This window comes from Paramormyrops kingsleyae, chromosome 9 (assembly GCF_048594095.1).
Source record: "Paramormyrops kingsleyae isolate MSU_618 chromosome 9, PKINGS_0.4, whole genome shotgun sequence".
Taxonomy (NCBI): Eukaryota; Metazoa; Chordata; class Actinopteri; order Osteoglossiformes; family Mormyridae; genus Paramormyrops; species Paramormyrops kingsleyae.
Window position 1 is genome coordinate 13,269,571 of NC_132805.1, and position 23,529 is coordinate 13,293,099.

Genomic DNA, 23,529 nt, shown 5'->3' on the forward strand with positions numbered 1-23,529 from the left:
TGAGGATTGGTGTTGGAGGGTAATTTGTTCCATGTATTGTTTGAAAAGGTTTAGCCATCACATGATATTTAATGTTTGTATTTTTTCCCAATATATTTAATGTATGTATTTAATGTCTTTTTTCCAGTAATCAGTGCATGTTCCTTACCTCTTTTTTCCAGTTTAAGAGGATATTTTTCTTGGCAATAGTTAAGGTGATGAGTATGGATCTTGGATTTTGGATTGGTGGGTTTATTATTCAAAGATCTCCAAGTAAATAGGGATGGAGATAGTGGGATGCTACAGTTGGACATAAGAGACATTATGTTAATGCCCTCTTGCCAAAAATGTTGAACAGGAGAGAAGAGCCTGGTAGAGTGGTAATAGTCATCTTGGGTGTTTGACATGCAGTATGAACTTAAGTCAGAGTCTGTATGTTCCATCTTATACAACCTGTGCTGGGTGATGTGAGATCTATGAATTACCATGTACTGTATTAGTTGTACCTTAATGTTGTTAGTCATTGTTAAGTTCTTGCAAATATGGGTCCAGAATTCTGTATTGGTTGTAATTGATAAGCCTTCTTTCCAGGTTGTGATTGGGATGGAAATTATCGTGTCCACAGTTGTAATATCAGCATCTTTTGGAACGGATCTTCTTTTGGTTAGACATTTTATCAATTTGTTCTACTAATGGGGATGGGAGTAAATTATTTGACATTTTGATTTTAGATTTAAGAACAGACTTTAATTGGAGGTACTGAAGGAATGCTTCCTTCCCCATGTCATAGTCCAGTACTAAATGTTAAAAAATAATGAAGCTGTTATTCTAGAAAAGGTGGTGGAGGTGTGTGATATGTCTTCGTTTCCATGTGTTAAAGGTAAGTGGTGTTTTGTTGAATAGAAGGTCTGGGTTGTGCCATATTGGAGTGTATCTGTAGGATCTCAGTGTATGTTTGAAGTTTTCGTTGATTTTCCTCCAGGCTGTCAGAGTTGTCACAATTACAGTGTTTTAAAGTAGTAGTGAGGGATAGTAGATTGGAGATTGAAATTCCTTTAAATTCTGATTGTTCTGTCTCTACCAATGAGTTTTCTTTTGTTCTTACTAATGGAGTAAAGTTATTTAAGAAAGGGGACCGGAGGGTGTGTTCCAACTACAGGGGGATCACACTTCTCAGCCTCCCTGGGAAAGTCTATTCCGGGGTACTGGAGAGGAGGGTGAGATCGATAGTCGAATCTCGGATTCAGGAGGAACAATGCGGTTTTCGTCCTGGCCGTGGAACACTGGACCAGCTTTATACCCTTGCAAGGGTACTGGAGGGGGCCTGGGAGTTTGCCTATCCAGTCTACATGTGTTTTGTGGATTTGGAAAAGGCTTACGACCGGGTTCCCCAAGGTGCTCTGTGGGGGGGGCTTCGGGAGTATGGGGTCCCGGGTCCGCTGTTGTGGGTGATTCGGCCCCTGTACGAACGGAGCAGAAGCTTGGTCTGCATTGCCGGTAATAAGTCGGACTTAATCCGAGTGCGGGTTGGGCTCCGCCAGGGCTGCCCTTTATCATCGGTCCTGTTCATAATATTTATGGACAGGATTTCTAGGCGCAGCCAGGGTGTTGAGGGTGTCCAGTTTGGTGGCCTCAGGATTGCCTCGCTGCTTTTTGCAGACGATGTCGTCCTGTTAGCTTCATCTGCTGGGGATCTCCAGCATGTACTGGGGCGGTTCGCAGCCGAGTGCGAAGCGGCAGGGATGAGGATTAGCACCTCCAAGTCCGAGACCATGGTTCTCAGCCGGAAACGGGTGGTTTGCCCTCTTCGGGTCGGGGAAGACATACTGCCTCAAGTGGAGGAGTTTAAGTATCTCGGGGTCTTGTTCACGAGTGAGGGTAAGCGAGATCGGGAGCTGGATAGACGAATCGGAGCGGCGTCTACAGTTTTGCAGGCGCTTAACCGGTCCGTCGTGGCTAAGAAAGAACTGAGCCAAAAAGCAAAGCTCTCGATCTATTGGTCCATCTTCGTCCCTACCCTCACCTATGGTCATGAGCTATGGGTAATGACCGAAAGAATGAGATCGCGAATACAGGCGGCCGAAATGAGGTTTCTCCGCAGGGTGTCTGGGCTCTCCCTTAGGGATAGGATGAGAAGTTCGGATATCCGGGAGGGCCTCAGAGTAGAGGCCGTGCTTCTTCACGTCGAAAGGAGCCAGTTGAGGTGGTTTGGACATCTGGTGCGGATGCCTCCTGGTTGATCAGCACATCTCCTGAACACGAGACCGGGAATGTTGTCTGATCCAGTAGCTTTTTGTGGGTTGACCTTGGTTAAGGTAAATCCTCACGTCAGCTGTAGTCAGACAGATCACCTGGTCGGTGGTGGGAGGGGTGGCTTTCCTCACAGGCTCCTTGTTCAGTGAATCAACCCATGTGTAGATCTCGTTCAGCCATTCAGGGAGTGTGGCATCCCCGTCACTGCTGTTTGGTGCAGGCTTGTATTGAGTGACAACCTGGATGCACTTCCATATACTGTGTGTATCTTTGGTGTTATGGAAGTGGATCTGAATCTTGTGTGCATAGTTGTGCTTTGTTTTGCTGTAGTGATTTAATTTGTTCCCTGCAGGTTTAACTCCAGGCTTTTGCACACAGGAGTAAATCACTCTTCCACCAAAAATGTTTATACAAACTGCCCTCCCTGCTGAAAAAAACGGCACAGACCAGCATGATTTTCATGCAGATCTGTGATGGTTTGAGCTGGCTTGGTGTTGCTGTAGCTGGTGGACCAGCATAACCTTGTGCAACATCTCATTAACATCGCATATTGTGCAAGCCTAGTACAGAGGGTGGCACAGTAGTAGCACTGTCGCTGCACACCACCACTTTGCTTGTGTGGAAGTTGCATGTCTTTGCATCGGTTTACGCCAGACCCTCCAGTGTCCTCCCACTGTTCAAAAAAATGTACCTTATATGCAATGCAAGTGCCTAAGTTGACCATATGCGTGAGTGAGAGAATGAGTGTGCGCCCCATCCACGGTTGGAACCTGCCCCTCACAAACTGTAATTTATAATCATATGATATGATATGATATGATATCTGATCATATCATATCATGATGAATGATGATACTTTATTGATCCCCGTGGAGAAGTTCTCCTTTCAACCTACCTCATCTTGCTTGGCAGTGAGGGCTGCCACCCATAGAGGCGCCCAGGGAGCTGGGGGTTAAGGGCCTTTTCATTTCAGTAATAAACCATTACTCCCTTAATCGGTAGAGTACATGATTTTTAATATAAACAATAGTGACAACCCTACTAAATACAGTGGTACCTCGGTTCTCAAACTCACTAGAACTCGAATTTCTTGAAAGTCGAACAAACCAGTTTGACCTAGAACTCGATCTGAATATCAGAAGTCGAACCGTGAACGCTGACCTAATATAAATTGTACGTGCCAGGAAATGAGTCATACTACAATGCAATTCTTACTTGAATGCCTTCTTCACAGACTGGACGATTAAACAAATAAAGCAGCGCAACATTACAGTAACTAACAATAAATAAACCACTAACTTACGTGTACTATTAGAGCATTTATGTCATTTATTTAAACTTTATTTTACCAGGTAAATTAACTGAAAACCAGTTCTCACTGCTTTACATGATATTCGGGAGAAATAACAGATTACGCATCGGAACTGCCTGGGATACAAACGTCATGCGTGTAACTAAACTCTTCAGCCAATAAGTGTCGTCACAGAGGCGGTTCCAGTTTGTGCAGCTGGGTGAGAGTTCGCAATGCATCTAACCGTAATGCATTGCGTCAGAATCAGAATGCGTTACTTTAAGCCAGCGCTGTAAGCAAGTCGAACGCACCTAATGACCGGACTGGGGAAACAAACTGAAACGCGAACTTAATACAGAGGACTAATGACAACAACCAGAAACAGCTGATCACATGGGGATCACACATCACAGAATGGGAAAGAAAGGCGATTTAAGCAATTTTGAGCGTGGCATGGTTGTTGGTGCCAGACGGGCCGGTCTGAGTATTTCACAATCTGCTCAGTTACTGGGATTTTCACACACAACCATTTCTAGGGTTTACAAAGAATGGTGTGCAAAGGGAAAAACATCCAGTATGCGGCAGTCCTGTGGGCGAAAATGCCTTGTTGATGCTAGAGGTCAGAGGAGAATGGGCCGACTGATTCAAGCTGATAGAAGAGCAACTTTGACTGAAATAACCACTTGTTACAACCGAGGTATGCAGCAAAGCATTTGTGAAGCCACAACACGCTCAACCTTGAGGCGGATGGGCTACAACAGCAGAAGACCCCACCGGGTACCACTCATCTCCACTACAAATAGGAAAAAGAGGCTACAATTTGCACGAGCTCACCAAAATTGGACAGTTGAAGACTGGAAAAATGTTGCCTGGTCTGATGAGTCTCGATTTCTGTTGAGACATTCAAATGGTAGAGTCAGAATTTGGCGTAAACAGAATGAGAACATGGATCCATCATGCCTTGTTACCACTGTGCAGGCTGCTGGTGGTGGTGTAATGGTGTGGGGGATGTTTTCTTGGCACACTTTAGGCCCCTTAGTGCCAATTGGGCATCGTTTAAATGCCACGGCCTACCTGAGCATTGTTTCTGACCATGTCCATCCCTTTATGACCACCATGTACCCATCCTCTGATGGCTACTTCCAGCAGGATAATGCACCATGTCACAAAGCTCGAATCATTTCAAATTGGTTTCTTGAACATGACAATGAGTTCACTGTACTAAAATGGCCCCCACAGTCACCAGATTTCAATCCAATAGAGCATCTGTGGGATGTGGTGGAACGGGAGCTTCATGCCCTGGATGTGCATCCCACAAATCTCCATCAACTGCAAGATGCTATCCTATCAATATGGGCCAACATTTCTAAAGAATGCTTTCAGCACCTTGTTGAATCAATGCCACGTAGAATTAAGGCAGTTCTGAAGGCAAAAGGGGGTGAAACACCGTATTAGTATGGTGTTCCTAATAATCCTTTAGGTGAGTGTATATATAGTACATAAAATATAAAACACAGTAAATAAGAAAAACAAAGCAATGCAAATGATACATATCTGACTGATAATCTCAAATGGAACTTGCTCAGTGGACATATTCAAATTTCCACTTACATCACTCATATCTTTTGGCCCATCAGAGGAGAGAAGCATGGCCTCCATAGCAGGAGCATGAGAGCAGGACCGCAATCTGCTGCTCCTTCAAACAAACAAGGGAATGCTTCTACTGCTATTAATGCTAATTTTGTAATATTGCTTCAGCATTTCTGAATTGTTTTTGATTAAAAATGTATATTTCTTTTGTCTTTTTTGATAAATACATAAAAACCGTTTTACATCCTGGGTCAATAATCATAACAATAAGAACTAAGCTTTCTTTTAATGCTTTAAGTGGGAAACTGGAAATAGAGGATGTCGCAGACTGTACTTTCTCTAAAAAGGTGATATACTTACTTCTCCATCCAATTCCCTTCTCCCCTCCCCTTTGTTATGATTGGACAAACAGAGGAGAGAGAGAAGGCTGCATTGCTGGCTCAGCAGAAAAAAGCTGAAGAGGAGAAACGTTTACAGATAGAGAAGACCCTCAAAGATGAACGTGAAAGCCATGAGAAGGTAGTTCAGGGGCTTAGAAAGAAAATGGAGGCCGAAATGGCCCTTCAAAAGAAGGAGTTAGAAATGACTTTAGAGTGCAAACTCAGAAAGCAGAGGGATCTGATGCAGCAAGGTTTTAAGGCGAAGTCTGATGAAATGACACAAGCAATCAACAGCCTCAGAGCAGAGGTTTCACAGATACAATCATCGAACCCTATTGAATCCTTTTTAGCAGCTGTGCTCCTTCCTAGTCTCCTATCTAAAGGATGCAGTTTCCGTTGTTGCTAACAGCAAGTTCAATATAAATCAATAAAATAACTACAGATGTGGACAAATTTGTTGGTACCCTTGCAGCTCATTGAAACAATGCTTAATTTCTCCTGAAAAGTGATTAAATTAAAAGCAATTGTCTAATGTACACCTCCATGCCTTTAGTATGTGATTAAACCAAGAAATGATTTGTGGTTTATTTTACAAAGAAATTCTAAAATAGACGGATTTGTTGGTACTCATAAAGAGATTATTTATCCTTGCATTATAGTCATGTTTCAAACTAAGTGTTTAACCTTAAGTCAAAAGTAAAGTCTGATTTGTGTTAAATATAGAACAAACAATAAGAGATGCCATTAAACTTCACATGCTAGATAAGAATTCTCACAGAAGCAGACGAGAGTGAGAAAGAGGCTCAGTGTCACATCTGATGGGGAAGGCATGACCCAGAGGCAGCATTAAGAGGAGCGTATAGGGATTTAATGTGAACACAAACAACCAGAAAACAATGGTCCACAAGGGGTCTAAAACAGATAATAAGAAGGAGCAACGAGGCAGGAGTGGGGAGAACCGGAACAGGGAGGAGCATTGCAGGGAAGGGAAGGGAGACACCGGGAACCAGGAACACACCAAACACCAGGAACGACAACAACGACTGAGCTGGGGAACGCAGTGAGGGCAAGCACATATGTACACAACTAATGAAGGACTAACAAAAGACAGGTGTGGGGGAGGTCCGTGTAAGTGAGTATAATTCATTTTTCAATTTAAATCGGAAAATACAAAAATGAAAAAACAGGTAGTTTTCTCCATTTTGACTAGACCAATTATAAAGGGAAAATTGGAAAACGGCTTGTTTTGTGTTTATTGGTTTCTGTTTAAAGAAGTCAGAAAACACCTCGTATTCCGTTTGACTGGAGGTGGGGTGGGTTATACTGTAGGTGTGCCATCTGTAATTGGCCAGGTACATGGCAAAAACCAGGCCTCCTGCCTGATCCCTACAAAATAAGAGTTTCGGGTCTCCCCTGACCCCTGAAAGTCTCTGAGACTGTGTGAAAAAAGGGGGGCGGGCGGGCTGGACAGGCCCCCACCTCATTAAGACGTGCAGATGGGTAGAAAATAATGCGCAGCTCCAGTAGTCGGCCCCAAAAAGAAAGTGTAACTTTATTTGCTTTGCACCTTTAGGGCAAAAAAAAACAAACCACTCAAAGATACAAAAAAATCTCTACGGCCTCACTTCAAGCCGTCACCACCAATACTGGCATTCAATGAGTCCAGGCCACAAATGAAAAGACTCCCTTACTTTAGCCCCCTCCCCTTATATACTGGTTCCCCATAGGTCAATTGGGACAACCCAAAAATACAGGGGGAAACAGATTTGAGTACCATATAACTACAACTTACAATACCTACTTTCACCACCAAAAAAAGCAGAATAGCTGGACATTAGCCACACACATTCCCTGACATTTCAAGCAACACACCAAACATTGCATAACAAAACAATAATACACATGACCTCACTCACCCCCCTGTGCCAAACCATCTCCTTCCCTCGTTCCAGAATTGGCAATAAGGGAACCTTCCCACTGCAGCGTGCGTTTCCGCAGGGAACCATTATGCCGAGAGACCAGAGAAAGCAGCAAATGGTGTATGAGTTTGTAAGAGTTGTGTGCATGTTTGAGTGCAGTTCTAAGCTTGCTATGGAAGGTGGATGAAGCTGAAGCAGTGGGTACCTTACTGTTTGTGAAGATGTTGGTGTAAATAAATTAACTTAGAGGTAAACTGCTGTGTGAAGATTTGCTGTTTTGTGAGTGTGTGTTTGCAGGGGATGATGGGAAATGTAGTTCATGTAAATGTAATGCGCTACCATTCATATGCCACCATTACCATCAGACAGAGTCCAAAACACATTCAAATTAAGACACCACAGATAACCCAAATTCAAAAGTGACCCCTTCACTTTTTACAGACTGAATGCTGAAACTTGGAAATTATTTTTGAATTAAAACAGTCTGAAATCTCCTCCTTGGATTGCCACCTTATCGTGGTGGGGGGGTTTGCGTGCCTCCGTGAACCTGGGGGCTATGTTGTCGGGGGCAATAGCCCCTGGTAGGGTCTCCCAAGGCAAAAAGGTCCCAGGGGAGGGGCCAGACAAAGAGCAATCCAAAAGAACCCCATGAAAAAGTATAAAATCAAAGTCCCGTTTCCCTCGCCCGGACTAGGGTCACCGGGGCCCCACCCTGGAGCCAGGCCTGGGGGAGGGGCCCGTTGGCGAGCGCCTGGTGGCCGGGCCTTGGCCCGTGGGGCCCGGCCGGGCACAGCCCGAAAGAGGCACGCGGGACTGTCCCCAGGTGGGCCCACCACCCGCAGGGGGAATGTCAGGGGTTCGGTGCTTTGTGGATCGGGTGGCGGCCAAGGGAGGCCCTGGTGGTCCGATCCCCGGCTGACAAAACTGGCTCTTGGGACATGGAATGTCACCTCTCTGGTGGGGAAGGAGCCAGAGCTGGTGCATGAGGTTGAGAGGTATCGACTAGATATAGTCGGGCTCACCTCAACGCATAGCTTGGGTTCTGGAACCAATCTCCTGGAGAGGGGCTGGACGCTCTTTTACTCTGGAGTTGCGGCGGATGAGCGACGCCGGGCTGGGGTGGGGCTATTGGTGGCCCCACAGCTCGGTGCATTAACAACAGAGTTTACCCCGGTGAACGAGAGGGCTGTTTCCCTGCGCCTTCGGGTCGGGGACAGGTCTCTGACTGTCATCTGCGCTTATGCGCCGAATGTCAGTTCAGAGTACCCGGCCTTCTTGGATTCCCTTAGCGGTATGCTATTTGGCGTACCGCGGGGGGATTCCATCGTTTTGCTGGGGGACTTCAACGCTCACGTGGGCAATGACAGTGTGACCTGGAAGGGGGTGATTGGGAGGAACGGCCTCCCTGATCTGAATCCGAGTGGTGTTCTGTTATTGGACTTCTGTGCAATGCATGGTTTGTCCATAACGAACACCATGTTCGAGCATAAGGGTGTCCATAAGTGGACATGGTATGAACATGTCCGGGGCTACAGGTCGATGATCGATTTTATAATCGTATCGTCTGATCTGTGGCCTTCCGTCTTGGACACTCGGTTAAAGAGAGGGGCAGAGCTGTCAACTGATCACCACCTGGTGATGAGTTAGCTCAGGTGGCGGGGGAGGAAGCCGGTCAGACCTGGTAGGCCCAAGCGCATAGAGAGGGTCTGCTGGGAACGTCTGGCAGAGGCTCCTGTTCGCAGGAGCTTTAACTCGCGCCTCCGGCAGAATTCCAACTGCATGCCAGGGGAGGTTGGGGACATTGAGTCTGAATGGACACTGTTCCGGACCTCCATTGTGGAAGCAGCCGTACGGAGCTGTGGCTGCAGGGTGGTCGGTGCCTGTCGTGGCGGTAACCCCCGTACCCGATGGTGGACACCAGAGGTGAGGGGGGCCGTGAAGCTGAAGGAGGCTTACTGGGAATTATTAGCCCGGGGGTCTCCGGAGGCAGCTGACGGGTACCGGCGGGCCAGGCGGAACGCAGCTCGGGCGGTCGCAGAAGCAAAAACCCGGGCGTGGGAGGAGTTCGGTGAGGCCATGGAAAGTGACTTTCGGTCGGCCTCAAAAAGGTTCTGGAAAACCATCTGGAGTATCAGGAGGGGGAAGCAGCTCTTCGTTCCTACTATTTATAGTGGGGAGGGGGTGCTGTTGACCTCACCTGGGGACATCACCCGGAGGTGGAAGGAATACTTTGAGGACCTCCTCAACCCTGCCTCAGATACATCTACACACACTGCCTTTGAAACATCTGAGGGCACAGAGCCCGAGGGTGCTGGGGGGGGCTTGCACATCACTGGGGCTGAGGTGGCCAGGGTGGTTAAAGAGCTCCGTGGTGGCCGGGCCCCGGGGGTGTGCGAGATCCGCCCGGAGTACCTGAAGGCTCTGGATGTTGTGCCAAAAGGCAAAGCTCTCGATCTATTAGTCCATCTTCGTCCCTACCCTCACCTATGGTCATGAGCTATGACTCTAGTATTAAATTCTAGTTTTCCACTTTTTAATATGTTTGAAAGTATGAAGTAAAGAGACAGTACAGAATCTGACCTTGATTGCTTGTTGTAGCATAATGATTTTTTTTAACATATACACTCACCTAAAGGATTATTAGGAACACCATACTAATACGGTGTTTGACCCCCTTTCGCCTTCAGAACTGCCTTAATTCTAAGTGGCATTGATTCAACAAGGTGCTGAAAGCACTCTTTAGAAATGTTGGCCCATATTGATAGGATAGCATCTTGCAGTTGATGGAGATTTGTGGGATGCACATCCAGGGCATGAAGCTCCCGTTCCACCACATCCCAAAGATGCTCTATTGGGTTGAGATCTGGTGACTGTGGGGGCCATTGTAGTACAGTGAACTCATTGTCATGTTCAAGAAACCAATTTGAAATGATTTGAGCTTTGTGACATGGTGCATTATCCTGCTGGAAGTAGCCATCAGAGGATGGGTACATGGTGGTCATAAAGGGATGGACATGGTCAGAAACAATGCTCAGGTAGGCCGTGGCATTTAAACGATGCCCAATTGGCACTAAGGGGCCTAAAGTGTGCCAAGAAAACATCCCCCACACCATTACACCACACCACCTGCACAGTGGTAACAAGGCATGATAGATCCATGTTCTCATTCTGTTTATGCCAAATTCTGACTCTACCATTTGAATGTCCCAACAGAAATCAAGACTCATCAGACCAGGCAACATTTTTCCAGTCTTCAACTGTCCAATTTTGGTGAGCTCGTGCAAATTGTAGCCTCTTTTTCCTATTTGTAGTGGAGATGAGTGGTAACCGGTGGGGTCTTCTGCTGTTGTAGCCCATCCGCCTCAAGGTTGTGCGTGTTGTGGCTTCACAAATGCTTTGCTGCATACCTCAGTTGTAACGAGTGGTTATTTCAGTCAAAGTTGCTCTTCTATCAGCTTGAATCAGTCGGCCCATTCTCCTCTGACCTCTAGCATCAACAAGGCATTTTCGCCCACAGGACTGCCGCATACTGGATGTTTTTCCCTTTGCACACCATTCTTTGTAAACCCTAGAAATGGTTGTGTGTGAAAATCCCAGTAACTGAGCAGATTGTGAAATACTCAGACCGGCCCGTCTGGCACCAACAACCATGCCACGCTCAAAATTGCTTAAATCGCCTTTCTTTCCCATTCTGACATTCAGTTTGGAGTTCAGGAGATTGTCTTGACCAGGACCACACCCCTAAATGCATTGAAGCAACTGCCATGTGATTGGTTGATTAGATAATTGCATTAATGAGAAATTGAACAGGTGTTCCTAATAATCCTTTAGGTGAGTGTATATATAGTACACTATGGCATATATGCATCGGGAGCTGGATAGACGAATCGGAGCAGCGTCTACAGTTTTGCAGGCGCTTAACCGGTCCGTCGTGGCTAAGAAAGAACTGAGCCAAAAGGCAAAGCTCTCGATCTATTGGTCCATCTTCGTCCCTACCCTCACCTATGGTCATGAGCTATGGGTAATGACCGAAAGAATGAGATCACGAATACAGGCGGCCGAAATGAGGTTTCTCCGCAGGGTGTCTGGGCTCTCCCTTAGGGATAGGGTGAGAAGTTCGGATATTCGGGAGGGCCTCAGAGTAGAACCGCTGCTTCTTCACGTCGAAAGGAGCCAGTTGAGGTGGTTTGGACATCTGGTGCGGATGCCTCCTGGGCGGCTACCCGGAGAGGTTTTCCGTGCATGTCCTACAGGGAGGAGGCCCCGGGGCAGACCCAGGACTCGCTGGAGGGATTATATCTCTCGGCTAGCCTGGGAACGCCTCGGTGTCCTCCCCGAGGAGCTGGTAGAGGTAGCTGGGGAGAGGGAGGTCTGGGTGCCTCTACTGAAGCTGCTACCCCCGCGACCCGAACCCCGGACAAGCGGTAGATGATGGATGGATGAAATAAAGATGATGTTTTACTGTCTCCGATAATAAAACACTAGTAACCAGCTACACACTCCTTTCCTGTGTTCTTTACAGAGCAGTTACTGATCCACTTTAAAGATAGTTAAAACAGCGGTTATAGTTTTAAATAATAATTCACACACTCCATAAGCTTGCTTAATATAAGAAGTCATCTAAATTAAGTAGTCTAAGTAGTAGTAAGATTTAGTCTAGCTGCTAGCAGCTGGTGATTTCAGCCTCTTTTGCTCCCCTGTTCGCGAAATTGAAGCATAGAGCAGATGCATAATAGTTGGGGGGTGCAGGTACAGCCTATACATCACAGTAATCAGATAAATATCACAGAAGGGGAAGGCGGTAATAACCTAATGTGAGAAAATTAACAGGAATGGTTTCAAGTACTGAGCCTTTTCCTCAATTGCATTCATGCACTCATTAGTACACCTGATTCAGTCATCTGTGAAATTTCCCACCATTAACTCAAAATACTCAATTAAAATTTATTTCATATCTGTTTTTTTAATCCCTTTCATTGTCATTCATTCATTGTCAATGCCTGATTCAAAATGATCAAAAACGTATATAAAACAATAGGAGACGAACACTAAATTTAAGCAAGCCAACTAAAATGAGCCACATACACACACACACACCTTTTGACAAAAGTTACACTAAAATTGAAAACACAAAGGAGATTTAAAAATGTTAATCTTTTTTAAAATTATGCATTGCAGACAGAATACAGTAGTAGGAGGATAGACAGAGAAAGGAAAGAATATAGAAGAGGGAATGGAAAAGACAGAGAAAGGAAGGAAGCTGTCAGTACAACCAGTGGAGAAAGGACAGGATGACACCAATGTGCAAAAACAGACCTATACATCATCAGTTGATTTAAAAATGTGTTTTTCAGTGAAGCACTTGATCAACTTTGAATCGTCTGAAATGTATTTACGGTGCTGTTACTATGGCACACCAAAGACAATAATTGGCAGGTAAAATTAAAATAATTTCAGCTGAAATTACTGTGTTGTTCTCTCTTACCTGAACATTATGTCAAAGCTCAAGAGCAAACCTGCTGATACTGTAACTTTGTAATTCCAAAGCAATTATATGTTTTTAATTTTTTTAACAATAAAGAGATCTCATGCATAGGTCATTTAAGCTAGTCGGTGGAATATGCTGAGAATGTATGGGCTGTTTTCTAGCAAATGCATGGGATTATATAAGACATCACTACATATTATTCAGAAAATAATCAACCATTCATGAAATAATTTTCAGAACACTCGTATTAAATTCTAGTTTTCCACTTTTTAATATGTTTGAAAGTATGAAGTAAAGAGACAGTACAGAATCTGACCTTGATTGCTTGTTGTAGCATAATGATTTTTTTTAACATATATATATATATATATATCAGTATATTGGGAGGGACATTTTGAACATATAAAAGAAAGACTTCTGACTCACCACTGATTTTTTTATTTTCAATAGAATTATGGTAACACTTTGGGTAGATTTATTCTTGGAGATTAAAATAAAACTGCCATGTTTTAATGTTTCCAAAACAAGGTTAACTGACCTGGGTTAAGTTTCTCAAAATGAACAATTATTTTAGGGGTGAGACAAATATATCAGATGCATAATAGCATTTTGAAGAGGTCTGAAATTGTGCTTGACCACATTTTCATACAGAACATTCATATTAGGATATAGTTCTGCAAATTGTCTTTCTGCATAGGCTCGGTCTTCACTGGAGGATGGGCTTTTGCCAGATGATGAACATCTAGTCCGTGAAGATCCAGTGTCAGTGTTAGACTTAAATGGGATTTACTAATTACCAGTATCACAGGAACATTTTTGTGGCTTAAACAGGATATTATATATTTACATATTCTGTTTGAATCCATAAAGATTTTTTTTCAGCTGTTTGTAATATGTGTAGGAATTTAACAGCTCAAATGGGGGTGGTTTTCCACCAATGCTCAGGGGAATTGATTATGAATTAATTAATGATTAATTCATACACAATTAAATATGTAATATTAGGTTTGAGTTGTTGTTCCGATATCACAGCCTTTATATTAGTCCCACTTGGTAAAGAGCTGGATGATTTAAGTCCAGAATGTGAATGGAAGTCATTCGTTGGTATCGCTACTCAGTCTAAGATAGCTGCCCGTCCACCGGGTCAGCTTCTCTCGGTAACCTAGCGACTCAGCTCTTGGCCAAAGAGAGAGTCTCGCGATACTTGGGGACGCGAGTGGGACTTCAAAGCTCAGTAACGGGATTCAGACCAATAAAGTGACTTATTGTAAGCACAGAGAGGGAGATTTAAAATGTGAACAGCATGCGTTTATTCTAATGCTACACTAAAACAGGACAAACATTACACATAACATAATACATACAAACACAATAACGAAATTACGGAAAATTGATTGAAAATAGGAAACAATGATCAGTTATGATTAAATACTGTTCTGCAATGGCAAGCCTAGGATCTAAACAGGCAACCCAGATTTCAGTATAGACCAGCCGGTACCAGTTGCCTATGAGAGAGTTGACGGTGAGTTTACGTGATTGCAGCGGGGATCAGCTTTGTCTTTTGTTGAAACTCGCGGCGAAGAGGCTTCGTAGTTTCGATGGTAGATTTCTCTTCTTTTACTCCAGTAAAAGAACAATATTGATTATGCATTGACAAATTATAAAATGGAGCAAACCTGGCTATTAAAAAGGGGTTCAGTACACAAGTTAACATACATTGCATAGTCTCTCTCAGACAAAGGGAGGTAGAAAAAGAGTGCAAATCTCCGATTTACAGCTGTAAGTTATAGATAAGCAACCGCTTTTCTACCCCTCCCCCCCTTTGCTGAGGGCTTTCCTTAGTTCTATTAAATAAATAACTATGCGCTCAAACATTTCTACCTACTTGGTTACACCACTTAAACTCATTCCCCAATCTCTGAGAGAGGTGTGGGCACATGGTTGGATAACCCCAGTGTTTACCTATCTGTGCATGCATGCATATATATATTTTTTATATATTAAAATTGTCCAAATGGCGAAGACACAATGGGACATTCATAAGAGAAAATAGAAGACAATTGTGACTGACACATGCACATCCACCAAGTTTACAGTAATGATGCCAAATAATAGTGAGGACAATATACAGTCAAATACACATAGGTGGCATATGATTTTAGCTTTGTCCCACTCCAGAGGTATGCAGGATCTCCCCCCCTCTCTCCACACTATTTGGGTCCTTTGTTTGAAGGCCATAAACATTGGAATGCGGGCTTCAGCTTCCCTGGAGAGGGGCCCCTCTGCGTGTGGGTACGGAGGTAGATCTTAGCATGGCCGACTCACTTCCTCAGCGGCCATAAAATTCTGTCTGTGGGGCCTGCGTGATCCTACACATGCAACTTTCTTTCAGGTGGTTTATCCAATTTGCAATAAGGAATTTCCAGAGGATGAGATCACAGTCCATGTTGATCTGTGTGGAGAGAGGTAATTTGATTTGCTCTCTTTATGATAAACTTTAACAGTATACTGTCATTGTACACACAATGTTTGTTCTATATACAGCTTGGAATGTACAGCGCCTGCAGCAAGTGATAACAGTCCATGTACACCTGTTTGAACTCTAGTATGTACACCAAAAAGGAATGTTTTTTTAAATGTGCTTTCCATGAGTACAGAAGCACTTGTGAATATTATGTGCACCATCACTTATGTAATGTCACACAGCACATGCTGCATTAATTTCTAATGACATTTTATTTGGTAGTCCTTTGTAAATTAGGTCTGAAAAGCATCAATATTTACGATCTCCGTGTTTGAGACTTTAGGATAAGTTTTCCATCCTCTTCCTTACATGTGGAAGATGTATTGCACTTCCTTGAACAACAAGTAGACACCACAACAGAATTAAAATTATGTGTGGACAGAGAAGACCTAGACAGGGCCATTATCCAGTGACAGAAGAAAAAAGCTGCATCAACCACTACTGCTGCTCTCAAGGTATATAGGCGAGGCAGGTGTTGACACAGGAGCAATTAGGAAAGAGTTTTTGAGTGGCAAGTTGTCCATTACCTGTTTTGTCCTTGTCAAGGGTCCGAACGGCACGGGAACGGGGCATGGTGCACAAAGAAGGGGCGGACGACCCACTTGCGGCTCCAGCAAACAAAAAGGGGTTTATTAAAGAAAACGGAAAACACTATAAACACAAAACCAAAAGGACCACGAGGGGTCAAAACTAAACAGGGAGGAATAAACTAGACTAAATAATACACATGGAAAAACTAACCAACTAGAAAAGCAAGACACTAAAGTAAAATACAACCATGGGGGAAACCAGAGACAAGGGCATACCACAGACAAACATAGACATCAGAAACACGAGCTTAGACAATAGTTTAGACACAACGTGATGAACCAGCGGGGAACAGAACAAAGGCAGGAACTAATATACTAAGGGGGTAATGACTAACACAGGGCAGGTGAGGCTGATTAACAAAGACTAGGGAAACAGGACACAGGTGAAACCAATTAACTCAAAGACACTAACAATCAGGGAAACTAAACACTAACCAAGGAAGCATACATCAACACACGGAAGGTACATAGGTAATAACATAAGCAGGGGAACAAGAAACCAAAACCAAAACCAATTACAAAGCAAACACCAGGAATAATTAAGCATAAAGGAAAACACCAGGGAGCTAAATACAAAAACAGAGGAGGCGGGATTCGAACTCACAACAAGAGGGAACTCAGGACCGAGGGGCAAACAGACAGCACATGCTTAATACATTGAGCCACGAGACCAGACAAGAGACAGGGGAGAAAGAAGGACTGACGTATGGACGGGATGACCAGCACCACCTGCTGGTCAAACGGGGAAGGGGCACGGAAGGACCACAGCGGGAGGCCGACCCTGACAGTACCCCCCACCTAACGCGCGGACACCGGACGCGCGCCGGGGCACTGCCAGGGCCACAGAGAACAGGCAGACAGGACGCAGACGCGAAGCAGGATGGGGAACAAGCGAACAACAACCAAGGAACCGGACAGACAGGATGGATGGACAGGACCGAGACACAGAACAGGGAACAGACCAACGACAACCAAAAAACCGGACAGACAGAACGGACGGACAGGACCAAGACGCAGAACCGGACAGGGAACAGACTAACGACAACCGAGGAACTGGACAGACAAAACCAAAAACTCAGACAAGAAGGGCACGAAAATAGACAGAGCAGACACCAGGAGCTGGGACAAAAAGACCAAGCGGGAAAACACAGCAGGAGGCAGAACATGGGGACCAAAAACCAACTGACTCGGGAACGGACGCGGGGACGGAGGAACAAAACCTGGGGCATGAGGCGGAAAACAAAATGTAGGGGAACCAGAAGGGAAAGGACCAGGGACATGGGACTGGGACCGAAGCGGGGCAGAGGGACCGGAAGGAAAGGGCAGAAACGGAACTTGTTGGGGCAGCTGACCGGGAAACAGAAAAGGGAACTGTTGGGTAGGATGTGGGGTAGGTGGCTGATTGGAGGGCGACAAGGACGGGACTGGAGATCTAGGACGGGAACTAGGACCGGAGGGCGACAAGGAAGGGACTGCTGAATGAGGACGGGAACTGGGACCAGAGGGTGACAAGGAAGGGACTGCGGGACGTGGACAAGGACGGGTACTGGAGGGCGATGAGGCAACGACGGCAGGACGGGAAAAGGGACCGGAGAGCACTGATGAGACACGGATGGCAGGACTGGGGAACAATGAAGAGGGGTCTGGAGGAAGGGACCTGGACGGCGACAAGGAAGGGAGCGAAGGACTGGAGGACACTGAGGAAGGGACCGTAGGACGAGGATGGGAACTGGGACCGGAGGGTGACAAGGAAGGGACTACGGGACGTGGACAAGGACGGGTACTAGAGGGCGATGAGGCAATGACGGCAGGACGGGAAAAGGGACCGGAGGATGATGAGGAAGGGACCCTAGGACAAGGACGGGAACTGGGAACGGAGGGCAACAACGAGGAGGGGACTACAAGACTGGGGAATGACGAGGAGGGCACAAGTCCGGAATGGGGACTGGAGGACGATAAGGAAGGATGGGGACCAGAGGGGAACAATGAGGAAGGGACTGCAGGATTGGGACAGGGACTGGGACTGGAGGGCGATGATGAGAAGGGCACGGGACCGGAATGGGAACTGAAGGGTGAAGGAGAAGGGAATGAAGAATGAGGGCCAGAGGGTGACACTGAGGAAGGGGCTAGGTCAGGGCGGTTGGACCGCCTGGCATGTCCCCGTCTCCCCTTTCGGGAGACAGAGAACCGGGCTGGTCCTTTGCTTAAACCATTCTAAATATTGTATATAATAGGTTTAGGTCAGGTCAGGTTGGGGAGCATGTGCTGTTGCCGCACCCACCACACAGCGAAACTCCTCAGGATCCCGGTCGACGATCCCCCAGGCAGATACATGGTCCAGTCCCACCCTCCGGAAATGGCCATCCATCTGCCGCAGCCACGTGTTAAATGAGGGTTCCCTTGGCCTGGTCCAGCCACTTGGGTCCTCAGCAATGAGGATCCTGCGAGCCGAATCACCCTCAGGGAAACGCGCCACATGGCCATTGTGCCGTAACTGAGGCTCCTTCACAATGCAGGTAATGTGCCTCATTCAGGACTCCTCTAGCAACCTCTCATTCGACACAAAGTCAACCCAGCAGTACCCAAGGATTCTCCGAAGAGATACAGTATTAATGGAGTCCAGCCTTCATCTCAGCTCACTGGATAGTGTCTATGTCTCACAGCCATATAGCAAGACAGGGAGCACCAGGACTCTAAAGATTTGGACTTTCGTCTTCTTGCACAGGTATCGAAAGCGCCACACACCACTTTCCAGCGACCTCATGACCCCCCCATGCTCATCCAGTCTGACTACTGGAAGAGCATGGGGGGTCATGTATATAATATTATGTGTATATGTATATAATATAACTACATAATATTGCACACATGTATGAACACAACATAATTGAAACCACTGGTTACAGTGGTTACAGAAATCTGTTTGTTAAGCAAAATTATAAGGATTACAAATTTATAGCTGTCTCATTAAGAACACCTTAACTGTATAGATTATATGAAATATTGTTGTGAGAACGTTTACAGTTGTGCTTCATACAGTTCATTAAAGTAATAAATGATGCAGTATATTTGTGTATGTATGTGTGTATTTGGTATCCATACATGTGTCTGTTAAAAAGTCTCTGTTGTGACTAAAACTATGTCCTAATAAAAATGTATCTGTTTGAGGAAGACTAGAAGACTAGATAAAAGTTACATCTCTAGACATTTTACAATATGACTGATAAAGACACATTTAGAACATTTTAAACAGTTTACATTTTTAAAGCAATTTGTGAAAAACCTGTCAAGAACATATACTGAATATCATTTGATTCAGGAGAATCTGTTGTGAATAGCGATCAGAGACGAAGCGGACCCCGGAATGCAGGAGAATATTTTATTCAACAATACGCTGGGTGCATCCAAATCCGAAGGGGCTAGACAGGCGGAGAGTCGAGTTGGTCGCGGGAGGTCAAAAGCCGGGGTGGTCAATCCTACAGAAAGAGACAAGACAAGGGAGCAATGGGACTGGACGGTGGACGAAGGGAAACCAGGACAGCAGGACAGGCAGGATTGGGCGGACAGGCGGAGATGATCAGGGAAGCTTGGCAGGGGTGACAACAGGAGACGACGATGCAGGGAGGACAGGAGGGTTCGACGGAAGACAGAAAAGCGCTCGGTATGTGTCATGGGTAGGCAACAATACTTCGCAACCCGTAGAGCTTTGTGTTGGGCTTAAATAACTTGGCTGGATTGTGATGAATGCCTGCAGCGGTGTGGCCCCGCCCCTGTGGGCGTGACAGAACCAAGGCCTAATAAGCTCCATTACATAGTCAATTATAAAACTATTTTAAATTAATAAAACTGCAAGCAAGCAGGCAAAAAATAAATAAAAGAAAGAAAACATAACGAATTAAAGAATAAAAGAATGACAAAACAAATATATACTAAATAATATTAAATAATAAATAAATGTAAATGTATCATTACCAATAAATCTCTGTAATATGAAAATAGCTAATATGTCTAATATTTTAATTTATGTAATAATTTAAAAGCAATAACTAATTAGTGGTGCTGTAAACTACTTCACTATGCAAATGTGACGAAACTAAATGTTTCAATTTTGCCATTCAACGATTTATGCGCGTTCTGAGCGTATTCGCGTGCAGTGGAAGTTGAATAGCAAAGCATTACTACCTAAGAAAAGGTCATAAATTATATGTTGTGTTAACCTGAAAAGTGTATAGGTTGCAAAATGGACCCAACTTTGTACAATGAGGTTCTGATATATTTGACTTCTGGAACATAAGAACATAAGAACATAAGAACATAAGAAATTTACAAACGAGAGGAGGCCATTCGGCCCATCAAGCTCGTTTGGGGAGAACTTAGCTAATATCTCAGAGTTGTTAAAATCTTATCTAGCTCTGATTTAAAGGAACCCATGGTTTTAGCTTCCACTACAATAGCAGGAAGACTATTCCATACTCTGACTACACGCTGTGTAAAGAAGTGCTTCCTCAAATTTGTTTTAAAATGTTCTCCCGCTAATTTCCACTTATGGCCACGAGTTCTAGTATTTAGACTAATATTGAAATAGTCATTTGGCTGAACAGCATCCAGACCCGTTAGAATCTTATAGACCTGAATCATATCCCCCCTTAGTCTCCTTTGCTCAAGGCTGAACAGATTCAGTTCCGCTAACCTCTCCTCGTAAGACATTCCTCTAAGACCAGGAATCATTCTCGTAGCTCTTCGTTGCACCTTTTCTAAGGCAGCAATGTCCTTCTTGAGGTATGGTGACCAAACCTGCACACAGTATTCTAGGTGGGGTCTTACCAAGGAATTATATAAGTGTAACATCACCTCCCTTGACTTAAACTCCACACATCTAGAGATATAACCCAACATTCTGTTCGCCTTTTTTATTGCTTCCCCACATTGGCGAGAGTGGGACATGGAAGCATCAACATACATACCGAGATCTTTCTCGTAATCAGCTACCTTTATTTCAGTGGAACCCATAAAATATCTGTACTGTATATTTCTGCTCCCTGCATGGATTACCTTACATTTATCTGTGTTAAATTTCATCTGCCAAGTATCAGCCCATTCGCTAATTAAATCCAGATCCCGTTGAAGCCTCTCTGCTGCTTGATTAGTATCTGCTACCCCGCCCACCTTAGTGTCGTCTGCAAATTTAACCAGTTTACTGTATGTATTCGTGTCAATATCATTAATGTAAATTAGGAACAATAGTGGTCCTAAAATTGAACCCTGCGGTACCCCACTATAAACGGAGGCCCACTGTGACATAGTGCCTCTAATAACTACTCGCTGCTTCCTATCAGTTAGCCAGTTTTTGATCCAAGTTGCCACAGTTCCTAAAATTCCTGCAGCTTTAAGCTTTAACAAGAGCCGTTTGTGGGGGACAACATCAAAGGCTTTCTGGAAATCTAAGTAAATCACATCATAGGCCTTTTTGTGATCAATTACACTTGTAGCTTCCTCAAAGAACTCAAGCAGATTCGTTAAGCAGGATCTACCTCTCCTAAATCCATGTTGGCTATCCTTTATAATATCCAGAAAATCTGAGAAAGTCGGAAAGATATGTCATCCGACGACATGCACATCAGTATGCTGTTAAAGATAAGGACATATAAAACCTATATTTTCTGCATAATTTTTATTTCTAAAAATAATAGGCCTAATATCACATTAATAATCATTAAAAGTATATTTCTTTTGCAATTGTTTGGCACGCTGATCAGATTGTCCCCTTGCGCCCTAGGCTGTCTTGGAGAGGCTGTAGGCCACACGCGGCCACTAGCATGATAAAAGGATTGTTATTACAATATAGCACTGATTATAAGGCCTGAATGGATGGTTGGATGTATAGATTTATAGTTTTAAAATACAAGTGCTGTGAACAACGTTTGTTTTACCGTAAGAGACTATAAATGGTAAATAGTGTAAATGACGTAGTATTAAATAATTATGTCATATCGCTATTAATTATAATGTAGGGATAGGTATTATAAGTGTTTGTATCGATAGTATATAATATAGTTTTATAAAGATAATAATATTATTTTACACTTCATATTTCAGATGACGTGCTACATTATGTCGGCAATAAGGGCTGAAGAAGTCGATGCTGTTTTTAAGGAATTCCATGCAAACCCTGCAGGTGGACACAGTGGCAAGGAGAAAACCCAAGATGCCATTTCCAGGCGTTACTACTGGCCTGGGATGAATATTGATATTCAGAACTGGGTACGTTTGTGTATGTGCAAATACAGTGGTCACAGAAAGTCCTGGGATGCAAGGTTAATTCACGAGAAATACTGCAAATTCTTATGATGTATAACAAAAAATAATTTGTAGAACTGTATTCATTAATGAAGTGATGTTTTTGTCTAAGTACAGATCAAACAGTGTTCAGCATGCCAGGGCAGGAGAACTCTCAAGCAGACAGAAACATATGTTCCTATAATTGTAAGCAGCACACTATATCATGGTAAATATTATATTTGTACATGTACATGTAACTCTTCAAAACTCTGCTAATGTCTAATATATTTTATTTTAAAGGTAAATGAGCCGTGGGAGTTAGTTGGCATGGACCTCATAGGAAAGCTGATGATGACTGAGAAAGGAAATCAGTACATTTGTGTGCTGATAGACTACTTCACAAAGTAGGTCGAGGCATTTCCTTTAGCATTTAAAACAGCAGAGGTCACAAGGTGTATTGTGGATTTTGTTTACCGTTTTGGAGCACCTAAGAGGATTTGAACAGATCAAGGGCGAGAGTTTGTTAATCAGGTTTGCTATATGTCTTAGATAAATTAGTACACTTTAACCATATTTTCATGTTGTTCACTGTGGAGTTTCGTTAACAAAATTGTGCTTTTTCATGACTTTAATAACACCACAAAATATAACAAATGTACTAACCTAGAGTATTAATTAATATCAGACACTTGCTGTAACAACAGGTAGTTATGATGTATCTAAAATCTGTGTTTTCATTCTGTTTATTTTTGTTTTACAAGTTAAACAAGGAAGTATGCAAGCTCTTTGGGATTTCACGGAGTCTGTGTTCCCCATACCACCCTCAGACAAATGGTCTTGTGGAGAAAATGAATGGAACCATACAGAGGGAGGTCTCATTTAAACTTTTATTTCTGCTTCACAATGACAGTTATCATGTACTTGGTATGTGATCTTTTCTATTTTATGTCTAGGGCCCTGGCAAAACTTTGCCAAGACAGACTGGATAAATGGGACCTTTATCTGGACGCAGTCCTTTTTAACATACGAACAAAAAAACACCTAACAACAAAGTATTCCCCTTACTTCCTCATATTTGGACGGGAAGCACGTTATCTGTCTGAGGTCCCTTAGTCTTTTGACGTAAGTAGTCAAATTAGAACTTGTCTAAAAAAAAAGGCAGTTGTTATTTAATGTTTATTTAAAAACAATATTTTGTTTCTGTTAAAGTCAAAATCCTTAATTGTCTTTTTGTTA

At 43.9% G+C, this 23,529-nt stretch overlaps 1 protein-coding gene across 5 annotated transcripts in view; it reads left to right on the forward strand.

Moving 5' to 3' along the window:
* The window catches only part of LOC111841706 (guanylate-binding protein 1-like), a 34,337-nt gene that overhangs the window by 10,103 nt on the left and 705 nt on the right, over positions 1-23,529 (forward strand). For 3 of the 5 annotated variants that reach the window (XM_072716368.1, XM_023807659.2, XM_023807658.2), the window contains exon 10: positions 5,526-6,055. In XM_072716368.1, coding sequence (XP_072572469.1) covers positions 5,526-5,899 — 374 coding nt within the window. In that variant the 3' untranslated portion in view covers positions 5,900-6,055. Of the gene's footprint in view, positions 1-5,525; positions 6,056-10,625; positions 10,683-22,110; positions 22,276-22,428; positions 22,498-22,593; positions 22,825-23,054; positions 23,416-23,529 lie in introns of those variants that run through there. The other 2 variants (XM_072716369.1, XM_072716371.1) reach the window with 2 other exon arrangements.